The following is a 12,194-nucleotide window of genomic DNA, read 5'->3' as shown; positions in this document are numbered from 1 at the left end:
TATACGATAAATGGCAGAACCATTAAGGGTGTAGATACGCAGAGGGACCTGGGTGTGCAAGTCCACAGATCCTTGAAGATGACGTCACAGGTGGAGAAGGTGGTGAAGAAGGCATATGGCATGCTTGCCTTTATAGGACGGGGCATAGAGTATAAAAGTTGGGGTCTGATGTTGCAGATGTATAGAACGTTGGTTCGGCCGCATCTGGAATACTGCGTCCAGTTCTGGTCGCCACACTACCAGAAGGACGTGGAGGCTTTGGAGAGAGTACAGAGGAGGTTTACCAGGATGTTGCCTGGTATGGAGGGGCTTAGTTATGAGGAGAGATTGGGTAAACTGGGGTTGTTCTCCCTGGAAAGACGGAGGATGAGGGGAGACTTAATAGAGGTGTATAAAATAATGAAAGGCATAGATAGGGTGAACGGTGGGAAGCTTTTCCCCAGGTCGGTGGTGACGTTCATGAGGGGTCATAGGTTCAAGGTGAAGGGGGGGGAGGTTTAACACAGATATCAGAAGGACATATTTTACACAGAGGGTGGTGGGGGCCTGGAATGTGCTGCCAGGCAAGGTGGTGGAGGCGGACACACTGGGAACGTTTAAGACTTATCTAGATAGCCACATGAACGGAGTGGGAATGGAGAGATACAAAAGAATGGTCTAGTTGGACCAGGGAGCGGCATGGGCTTGGAGGGCCGAAGGGCCTGTTCCTGTGCTGTATTGTTCTTTGTTCTTTGTCCTGACTTGGAAATATATATATATATATACGCACACACATATATTCCTTCACTGTCACTGGGTCAAAATCCTGGAATTCCTTCCCTAATGGCATTGTGGGTCAACCCACAGCACATGGACTGCAGCGATTCATGAAGGCAGCTCACTACCACCTTCTCAAGGGCACCTAGGGATGGGCGATAAATGCTGGCCAGTCAGCAACGCCCATATCCCACAATTGAATAAAATAAAAAGCATTCTCTCCCTAAAGCTATTTTATTTAAATAGGTAGAATTTAGTTACCTGTCCAGGCCTGCCTGTTTAATGAGAGAAACAAGAATAGGAGTCGACTCTTAATTCATTCAACAATTTTTTTAAATTTAACACTTCAGGTATCAACTCAAACTTAAACAGTTGCAACTCATTAACTCTTTTACTGAACTTTAACTCTTAACTGAACATCAACTCTCAACTGAACTTGAATTCTTAACTGTACATTAACTTTAACTGAACATTAACTTTAATTATTTAACTGAAAATAGACACTATCAGTTTTAGGGAAGTATTGGCTAAATCCTTTCTGATGTAATATCTATCTTCATAATCTTCTCTGAGGAAAATTCCTTCATGGCACTCTTCTTATGCCAGTTAATCTCCTTGAGTTGTCATTGGCAAACAAAGGACTGCAATGTCTTTTATCCACAAATTCTCCACTTGCTTCCAGAAGATTCTCTGTCATCCAGCCAATTGTGTAACCAGAAACCGATCACATGGCTCAAACATCCAATGAAATTACTTGCAAATGACACTATTATGCAAACTTCACATGACATGTCCCACACATAACGGAAATAAAATTTGAGGCCATTATGTCTGTGCGAAAGTAAACAACTTCCCTTATTTAGTCAACACAAGAAGCTTCAGGCCATAGTTTCCAGACCAAAGTAAGTTTATGACCTGCATCTCGTTTTAATTACAAGTTGACCAAAAATCCCAGCATGCTTAACTCTCTGCCAGAATAGCCATTTTAAAGCCACTATTGCCATTATTGTTGTTAAATCATCTTTGTAGTCATTCTTTCTCCGTCTACATCTTCAACTGCGGAGACCCAACGCTATTATTTTTTAAGAGGTGGTCTGCCAATTTTCTGACAGAAATTGATTAGAATATTCACTGCACATCCTGATCCTAAAATTCTTCTCTTACAGCGGGAGGCCGGCAGAACACTTTCAGGTTTTGCACTCCTGTGACTAAAACAATTAATTAATTAATTCTTAAATGCAGTTATGCATGAGCAGTAAACACTGCCAGTGATGCCCATATCCCATGAAAGATTTAAAAAAAATATTTCAGTATTGAGCTCCATGTACTAAGTACTCTTTGGACTTAACTGTCCAGGTTTCACAATTTGTCCAAAAACATCTTTGTTTGCTTTAATTACACAGAATGTTTACATGATAACCTCAGTTGGGTCAACATTTTGCTGTAATTGTAGAAGGAGGGTCAATGCCACTGTTGCTCATTAACAGAATTCAGAATAAAGCTTAGTTTCCTCTACCTCACTTGCCTCACAGGATTGTGCAAAATGAAGCAAATGCTGTCCTATCTTTTACTAATTTCTATTCCCGCATTAATATCATCTGATTTCATATTAACAGAATCAGAACATCATAAGGTAATGAACTATTTATATCACAAAGGATTTTAATAACTTTCTTAATTCATTGACCGACTGTTTAAACTTTTTAACTTTTATCTTGAGCAGAGCGATTATGCAAACTCTTTGCCAAGTGTCCTGAAACTGGCGAGAAGAACACTGAAGGTATTCAGCAGCTTAATCTGTACATGCAAATTTACAGTTCTTCATTGGAAATAACTGAGAAATGTTATTTCAAGTCAAATATAAAAGGACTAACAATTGTTTATGTGCTTTGTGGCTGAATTTTTCACCAATGCCAATTGTGCCAGTTGTTAACCTCACGACTTGTGATATGTAAGTCTCACACACTGTGTGAGTGAAACTAGTTTCAAATCACCTACCCTCAAATACAAATAAGAATGATGCACCAATCTTGGCAACTTTTCCAAATAAGATAATGTGTGAAAATAAACCAAGGTTAGTTTTATGAATCCCAATTGAACCCTTGAGTTAAGTTACAGTCTGATCATCACTGTCCAGCATCAAACTTACCTTCACGGTATGTACAATTCAATTCGCTGGCAGACTTGTTTTGCTTTGTTCTTAGCTTTTTAAGTATATTTATTAGTGTCACAAGTAGGCTTACATTAACACTGCAATGAAGTTACTGTGAAAATCCACTAGTCTGCACACTCCTGTTCGGGTACATTGAGGGAGAATTTAGCATGGTCAATGCACCTAACCTGCATGTCTTTCAGACTGTGGGAGGAAACCTGAGCACTTGGAGGAACCCCATGCAGACATGGAAAGAACCCCATGCAGACTGTGACCCAAGCCAGGAATCGGACCCGGGTCCCTGGCACTGTGAGGCAGCAGTGCTAACCACTGTGTTACCATGCCGCCCCTTAGCTGACAACATCAATGCAAATTTAGCATCTTTATCATCAATTATGCTAATTAATACTGTATCACCATGTTTGTTTTGTATCAAAATCCTTCAGTTCTTTTGGATGGTACTTCAACTAAAATGAAAGCTGCAATTTTTTCTGCTTAGATGATACCAGACAGTTAATTGCAGCCTGAGATACAGACAAGTCTTTTATTATTAGCTTCAGCTACCCTATTTATTGGATTTACTGATACATTGCCCTATTAAACGTGGAATATATTCTACTGTCATCGTACATGAACCTCTGATGAATTTGTGGGGTGCAATGTATAATTCACAAAATTATATTAGTTTAATTTAGTTCCTTCACTGACTCTATTTGCTTGTATAATTTATGTATATAACACATGCATTTTATAATCTGTTTGTCCTTTTCTTGATTGGCAATAGAAAAGAAGCCCCGAGGAGGATGGCAAAAAAGTAGGTACAGTTTGAGATTATTTTATCTTTCCCTGAACAATGGTTTGATTGACTTTGTTTTGATAATTTATTGGGGCTATAGAACATAGAACATAGAAAAACTACAGCACAAACAGGCCCTTCGGCCCACAAGTTGTGCCGAACACATCCCTACCTTCTAGACCTACCTATAACCGTCCATCCTATTAAGCTCCATGTACTCATCCAGGAGTCTCTTAAAAGACCTTATTGAGTTTGCCTCCACCACCACTGACGGCAGCCAATTCCACTCGCCCACCACCCTCTGTGTGAAAAACTTCCCCCTAACATTTCCCCTGTACCTACACCCCAGCACCTTAAACCTGTGTCTCTCGTAGCAGTCATTTCCACCCTGGGAAAAAGCCTCTGAGAGTCCACCCGATCTATGCCTCTCAACATCTTATATACCTCTATTAGGTCTCCTCTCATCCTTCGTCTCTCCTAGGAGAAAAGATCGAGCTCCCTCAGCCTATCCTCATAAGGCATGCCACTCAATCCAGGCAACATCCTTGTAAATCTCCTCTGCACCCTTTCAATCTTTTCCACATCCTTCCTGTAATGAGGCAACCAGAACTGAGCACAGTACTCCAAGTGGGGTCTGACGAGGGTCTTATATAGCTGCATCATTATCCCCGGACTCCTAAACTCAATCCCTCGATTGCTAAAGGCCAGCACACCATACACCTTCTTAACCACCTCCTCCACCTGCGGGGCCGATTTCAGAGTTCTATGGACCCGGACCCCAAGGTCCTTCTGATCCTCTACCGTACTAAGAGTCTTTCCCTTTATATTGTACTCCTTCATCCCATTTGACCTACCAAAATGGACCACGACGCATTTATCTGGGTTGAAGTCCATCTGCCACTTGTCCACCCAGTCTTGCATCCTATCCATGTCCCTCTGTAACTTCTGACATCCCTCCAGACTATCCACAACCCCACCAACCTTCGTGTCATCGGCAAACTTACCAATCCATCCCTCCACTTCCTCATCCAGGTCATTTATGAAAATGACAAACAGCAAGGGTCCCGGAACAGATCCCTGGGGCACACCACTGGTGACCGACCTCCATTTAGAAAAAGACCCATCTATACCCACTCTCTGCCTCCTTTGGGCAAGCCAGTTCTGGATCCACCGGGCAGCAGCCCCTTGGATCCCATACCCTCTCACTTTTTCTAGAAGCCTTGCATGGGAGACCTTATCGAACGCCTTGCTAAAATCCATATAAACCACATCTACCGCCTTCCCTTCGTCAATGTGTTTAGTCACATTTTCGAAGAACTCCACCAGGCTCGTAAGGCACGTTCTGCCTTTGACAAAGCCATGCTGAGTATTCTTGAGCATACTAAACCTCTCTAAATGCTCATATATCCTGTCCCTCAGGATCTTCTCCATCAGTTTACCAACCACTGAGGTTAGACTCACCGGTCGGTAATTACCTGAGCTATCCCTATTCCCCTTCTTGAAAATAGGAACCACATCCGCAATCCTCCAATCCTCCGGCACCTCTCCCGTCTCCATCGACGACGCAAAGATCATCGCCAGAGGCTCTGCAATCTCTTCCCTCGCCTCCCTCAGCAACCTGGGGTACATCCCATCTGGACCCGGCGACTTATCTATCTTGATGCCATTCAAAGATTCCAGCACAACCTCTTTCTTAAAGTCCACATACTCAATCCTTTCAGTCCACCGCACGCCCGCAGTACATCCACCCAGGTCTTTCTCCTCTGTGAAAACCGAGGCAAAATATTGAGCACCTCTGCCATTTCTACTGCTTCCGTACAGACTTTCCGCCTTCACCTTTTATAGGCCCTATTCCTTCACGTCTCATCCTTTTACTCTTCACATATTTATAGAACGCCTTAGGGTTCTCCTTAATCCTACCTGCCAGGGCCTTCTCATGACCCCTTCTGGCTCTCCTAATTTCCTTCTTTAGTCCCTTCCTACAAGCCGTATACTCTTCTAAATCCCTATCTTCGCCAAGCTCTCTGAGCCTTTTGTACGCTTTCCTTTTCTTCTCGACTAGGTCCCGCACAGCTTTCGTGCACCACGGTTCCTTTAACCGACCAACACCTCCCTGTCTGCTCGGAACGTTGTCCTGTAGAACTCTAGACAGACATTCCTTGAAAAACTGCCACCTCTCTTCAGTACATTTCCCCGAGAATACCTCCTTCCAATTTACTCCTCTAATTTTCTGTCTAATGTCTTCATATTTCCCCTTACTCCGTATAAACACTTTCCTCGCTTGCCTGATCCTCTCTTTTTCCAATGCAAGCCTAAAGGAGATAGAGTTATGATCGCTACCCCCAAGATGCTCTCCCACTGAGTGATCTGACACCTGTCCAGGTTCATTGGTCGGTATCAGGTCAAGTACAGCCTCTCCTGTTGTAGGCTTGTCCACATGCTGTGTCAGGAAACCCTCCTGAACACACCTAACGAACTCTTCCCCATCCAATCCCCTTACCCTAGGGATATTCCAATCTATGTTTGGGAAATTAAAGTCTCCCATCACAACAACTCTGCTATTACTTGGTTCTGTAAAATGTATTTCAGTGGATACTAGTTGTGCACTGTGATCATTTAGAGCAAAAAATATTGGACGGAATTTTCCAGTCCTCCCAGCAGCTGCAATTGTAGTGAATGGGGGCACATAATTTAACAGAGGCAAAGAATTTTCTTCCTGACGGCGGGATAAGTTGTGGGAATTTTGTTCTCCTGACTTTCATGATGGGTTAAAGGAGGATCAAGTTTCCCAACGAGCAATGTCGGGAATCCCATTTACATGCATCAGCAACTCATACACACTCAATAAAAGGCCAGCTCACCGGACTTAAAATCATCCTCCAAATTAGCCCCTCACCAATGGGAATTTATAGGCCAGAATTTTTCAGCTGTTCACGCCGGTGGGATCTTCCATGGATTTCTGGGCGACTTCGGGGTGGAGTCAATGGGAGACTTCTTGCATATGGCTCTGATTATCCTGGTCAGACAGCAAGTTCACCATGTGGTACCATGTATGAACAGGGGGAACATCCATCTCCAGTCCTCCGGGATGTCCTTTACCTGAAGGGATGGGTCGGGAATGCCATGTCTAGATGTAATCCAGGCGCTGGTTTGCTGGCTTTGAGGCGGAGGGAAACCAGTAAAGGGCATGCTCACAAAATATATCACTTCAATTTGTTCACATATCCACTGAGATATTGATGATGCAGGCTGGAGGCAACCCTGTCTTGGAAATGTCTCTCATTCAGATGAGGAGAAGGAGGGCCCATTTCAGGTTGGCACAGGGCCAGGTGGAGTAAAGGCCTAAGTGAGTAGGGTAGCAGGGACAGGACAAAATGCTGGAGAACATTGCCCATTGCAATGGAGAACATAGGTCTGACCATGGATGTATCATGGCGGTGTTCTTATATAGAAATGAGCAAAAGACAATGCCAGAGGCACCCTTATATATCCCAGGATGTGGTTTCTCTCATCCACCAGCTTCTCTAGTACGAGCTGCAGCCTCAAGAACTCTGGAGGAGTAATGTGGAGCTCCTGGCCCGCATTGAGTGAATGGCTGTCCAAGTGCCATTTAAATATGACACCAGGGCCTTGGACCCCATGAGGTAACAGCATGACTGAAGACTTCCTGCCCATCCCACCATGAGATTCACTGAGTTGCTCATGGATGCATAATTAATGAGCTGAATAGCAGAACATTTCATGGGATCAGGCATTACGTCTCCCAGCGGGAATAGTGAAAACTTTCCAGCCCGCCACTGGACTTAGATTCCAGAAAGGTTTTTATGTACTTTTATTGGCATCCTCCCATCTGTGAGAGGTGATGGGAATGCAGCCTTAGAACTTTGCTGAGGTCAGATAAGATCATTTGCTGCACTCCTTTTGTTGACTAAAACAAACTCATCCTGGAAAGGCAAAATCTGTCACAAGTGAGCTACATGAAGTTGTTCCTTGCTGGTGACGTGCGATGATCTCTGCAGATGCTTTAGCTGCAGGGCTGGTGTCTGCTTTGAAACTTCTGAAACCTTTAGTCATTGCTATGGCGAATTCCTACCCACAGCTGGTGTCATTATTCGCATCAATCGCCAGCTTGAGTTTCCCACTTGTCATGATTGATATTGAGGATTTTTAAGTGTCTTGGCATGGGCTGCCTCCTGTAAAGCCTATCCCTGGGATGTGGCCATCTTCCATCCTCTGCCCCTGTCCATAGGAGCACAGGACTTAGGAGCAGGACTTAGGAGCCTGCTCCACCATTTGATGAGATCATGGCTGATCTGACTGTGGTCTTAACACCACTTTCCTGTCTGCCTCCCATAATCCTTGCTTCCCTAGTCTATCAAAGATCTACTTAACTCCATCTTGAGTAAATTAAATGCTCCTGCCTCCACTGCTTTCTGCGTAATAGATTTCCACAGATTAATGGCTCTGAGAGTAAAGATTTCTCCTAATCTCCATTTCAAATGGGAGATCTCATATTTTTAAATTGTGTCCCATAGTTCTAGTCTACACCAGAGGAAACATCCTCTTGGTATCCACCCTGTCCAATCCCCTCAGCATCCTATATACTTCAATATAATCACCTCTCATTCCTCTAAACGCCGGCAGATCTTGGCCCAACTTCTCCCAGCCAGAAAAGCCTTGTTTAAAGTGCTAGCATACTTGGAGTGTTTGCCCGAGAAGGGACTGAAACGTTGCTGGCGTTGTCTTTCCATATAGTACCAAGGATGTGTTGTGGACGTTGGACAGTTATTGAGTCTTTGTTCTTGGTATTGGACTTATCCTAATAGACACATGAACAGCTGGGTAATAGGGGGATACGAGTGGTTGGTCTAGATAGGACAACGTGATCGGCGCAGGCTTGGAGGGCCGAAGGGCCTATCCCTGTGCTGTACTGTTCTTTATTCTTTGGTAGCTGTATGTTGTCCAGTCATTGCTGTCATGAAGCAATGTGCTGAGGATAACCATCTTGTAAATAAGCATCTTGGTCCTGCACATAAGTTGTTCCTCCATGTCTATCATGTTAGCCTAACGGCAGCGAAGCCTGCACAAGTAAGAATATTACATGCTCTTTATCACAATGTTGCAGTAAAACAGCATGGTACACTAATTTAAGTCTGAATTTATTCATATTTTACTTTCTTGCATCAATCACTTTTCCCCGAAACATTACCCTTTAATTTTCTTCAGCCTCGGAGGGACCTTGAAATCTACGGGATGAAGATCGAGTCCAAAGTTACATCTCGATTTGCTCACAATGTGGTAATCAGCCGGGTGGCAAATCGAGCGAATGAGTCAAAGGAAGCTTTCTTTGAAATGGAACTACCCAAAACAGCCTTCATTACCAACTTCAGCATGTGAGTGTCAGCTACAGTGTCGGTCAGCTCCTCCGTACCTGAGCTGCTGTGTTATACATTTAGGTTGAGAAATGTCATTGTGTATATGGTATTCAAGCAGTGATACAATGAGTTGTAAACGGTTTAGTAAAAACTAGGAAGTGTGTGCAAGATTATTCTTTGTTGAAAGAAATATCTGATAGAGATCCAACTGAATCTAATTAAATTCCACAGTGTGTATGTTTCAGATATGCTGTGTGTATTTCAAAGTAAGGATGAAGAAAACCTTTGTGTTTCTAGCAAATACAGAGAGAGCAATTCTCCCTTCCCACTGCACTGATTATTTAGTGCAGCGGGCCGGGAGATTTAAGTGGCGTCCAATCCGTAAGATTCGCGCTGGATGTCCAGCCCCGAGCACATCTCCCAGCACCGGATTTCCAGTCCCGTCAGCTCCGTGCTGGAAAACAGCATGGAGCTGCATTAGATAGGCAGATATGCATTGGATATGCACCTTGGCAGTGCCAGCCTGGGCCCCCTGGCACTGTCTAAGGGACAAAGTGTCTATGCCCAGGGGACACCTTGGCACTACCCATCGGGCATCGGGCAGTGCCAAGGGGGTGGGGCCTAATGGGGGGAAGGGCCTGATGGGGGTGATCAGTGGTGGTGGAAGCTCCCGCTGCCACTCTGCAGTCGGGATCGGTGGAGGAGGGAGGCCAGCAATGTTCGGAGCAGTGGAGGATGAGGAAGCCAGCGAGGTCCAGGTCAGTGGGGGATGGGGAAGCCAGCAATGTCCGGGTTAGTGGGGGATGGGGAAGCCAGCGATGTCCGGGTTAGTGGGGGATGGGGAGGCCAGCGATGTCTGGGTCACTGGAGAATGGGGAGATTAGCGATGTCCAGGTTACTGGGGGATGAGGAGGCAAGTGATGTCCGTGGGGTAATGAGAGGCCAGTGATGAGGCCAGCAATGTCCGTGGTGGGGTTGTGGCCAGTGATTTCAATGTTGGGAGAACTTATTTAGTAATTTCCCAGAGGTGTGTGCATGCACGGGGGGCCCACTCAGTACGCTGATTTCAGCCTCTTCAGCAGGAGTAGGCCCTGCCTCTGGACTTCTGGACAATTCACACTAGTGACCTCCGCAGTGCACAGAGTGTGGGAGATTCATTTTGAAAACCCAGCTGAAAAAAACAGCAGGATTTACTCTGGTTTTCACACAAATTCAACACTTAGAATTTTTTTGGTAGAATCCCGGCCATTTTGTTTGCATAAATTGCAGCATGCCTAAATGTTTTGTCATAGAAACATAGAAACTAGAAGCAAGAGTAGGCCATTTGGCCCTTTGAGCCTGCTCCCCCATTCATTTTGCTCATGATCGATCATCAAATTCAAAATCCTGATCCCCCTTGCCCCCATAATCCCTTGATCCCTTCAGCCCCAAGAGCTATATCTAATTTCTTAGAATCATAGAATCCCTACAGTGTAAAAGGAGGTCATTCAGCCCATCAAGTCTGCACCGACCACAGTCCTGCCCAGCCCCTATCCCTGTAGCCCCACGTATTTACCCTGCTAGCCCCCCCTGAAACTAAGTGGCAATTTAGCTTGGCCAATCAACCTAACCCGCACATCTTTGGAGTGTGGGAGGAAACCCACGCAGACATGGGTTAGAATGTGCAAACTCCAAACAGTGACGCAAGCCAGGATTTGAACCCGAGTGCCTGGCGCTGTGATACAGCAGTGCTAACCACTGTGCCACCGATTTCCTCTTGAAATCAAATAACGTTTTGGCCCCCATTACTTTCTGTGGTAGTGAATTCCACAGATTCAGCACTCTCTGGGTGAAGAAATTTTTCCTCACCTCAGTCCTAAAAGGTTTAGCCATTATGCTCAAGCTATGACCTATTGTTCTGGACTCCCTCAACATCAGGAGCATTCTTTCTGAATCCACTCTGTCTAACCCTGTTAGAATTTTATAAGTTTCTATGATCATGTCACTTGGTTTATTAATGCCTCATGGAGGGCATATCGTCATCAGTTTTATTCCCAGTTTTGGCGTGTTTTGCACATTGCAAAGCCATTGCTCCTGATTGACTATCTCAGCCCGTTCACACTGACAAATATACTGTTGAGAATTCAGTAGAAATATTTGAAGTAGCTGAGTTGTTTTGTACCTCTGATTATTTTCTTGTGTTTGCCTGTTTGAATATGGGAAGATGGTCATTTGAAAAGGTTAATATTCAGTGTTGCTTTCTTAGTGGTGGATTTAGAATGTATCCATTAATGGGGGAAATAGTACAGAGTTGGTTAAATTGAAACAGGTGAACCCAGAAATGTTTTTAAAAAGGGAGATCGGAAAGGACAGAAATTCTATAAGAGGTAATTTATTTGAGCTTTGCAGCTCAGAGACCAATGGATCAACGCAAAATGCTGCTTATTAGAATGGAAGTAGTTGACCTCTGTTTCACTGCGCTGTACCTGTTACAATTTATAGTTTAAACTGAACTGATAAATGAGCAATACAGTTTTAAAACTAAAGATTCTACAGCAGTAAGACCAGTAGAACCTGAGGTCGTGACCCAGCTATAGTCACCGATATCCAGTTCCTTTTGCATCAGTTTTAATATTCCAAGTCCAAGGTTATATGCCAGTTGAAATTAAAGAAATTTATATAAAGGAAGGACATGAAGTGTGGAATTTTACCGGCACATCTGCCCGAGGTTCGAACGATCCCTCCTGAATGGGAGAATGCCGTTCCCCAAGCCTCACCCGCCCCCAGAATCGGGCGGGCACACCGGTAAAATTCCGGCTGAAATTTGGAATGAGAATAGGTCATTTGGCCCAGCAATCCATTGCTTCCCACTGATCATGTCCGATTTGCACTGTCACAGTCGCTAACCTAATTATTTAGTGGTTCACTTTTACCCTGCCTGTTGGGCAGAAACCAGGCAGGTGAGCAGCTAAAATTAAACAGATTAGTCACCTCCTCAGAACTTGCCCCATTCTTTATCCCTGTGATCGTAACCCACAAGATTCTTCAAGCAGCTGGGGTACCTGTTAAAAGAGTCAGAAGCTTTATGAATTAATGCAAATTGGGGCTTATTACCTTAGTTGGTCACCAATTGCAT

General features: G+C 44.3%; 1 protein-coding gene across 1 annotated transcript in view; it reads left to right on the top strand.

Annotated features, from left to right (window-relative positions):
- Positions 1-2,232: 2,232 nt before the first annotated feature.
- The window catches only part of LOC144491878 (inter-alpha-trypsin inhibitor heavy chain H3-like), an 89,242-nt gene continuing 79,280 nt past the window's right edge, over positions 2,233-12,194 (top strand). The window contains exons 1-4 of the mRNA XM_078210168.1: positions 2,233-2,389; positions 2,480-2,536; positions 3,693-3,722; positions 8,931-9,097. Coding sequence (XP_078066294.1) covers positions 2,300-2,389; positions 2,480-2,536; positions 3,693-3,722; positions 8,931-9,097 — 344 coding nt within the window. The 5' untranslated portion in view covers positions 2,233-2,299. The remainder of the gene's footprint in view (positions 2,390-2,479; positions 2,537-3,692; positions 3,723-8,930; positions 9,098-12,194) is intronic.

The sequence above is a fragment of the Mustelus asterias genome, chromosome 3, assembly GCF_964213995.1.
Source record: "Mustelus asterias chromosome 3, sMusAst1.hap1.1, whole genome shotgun sequence".
Taxonomy (NCBI): domain Eukaryota; kingdom Metazoa; phylum Chordata; class Chondrichthyes; order Carcharhiniformes; family Triakidae; genus Mustelus; species Mustelus asterias.
Note: the sequence above shows the minus strand (reverse complement) of the source record. Positions and strands in the feature narration are given on the sequence as shown.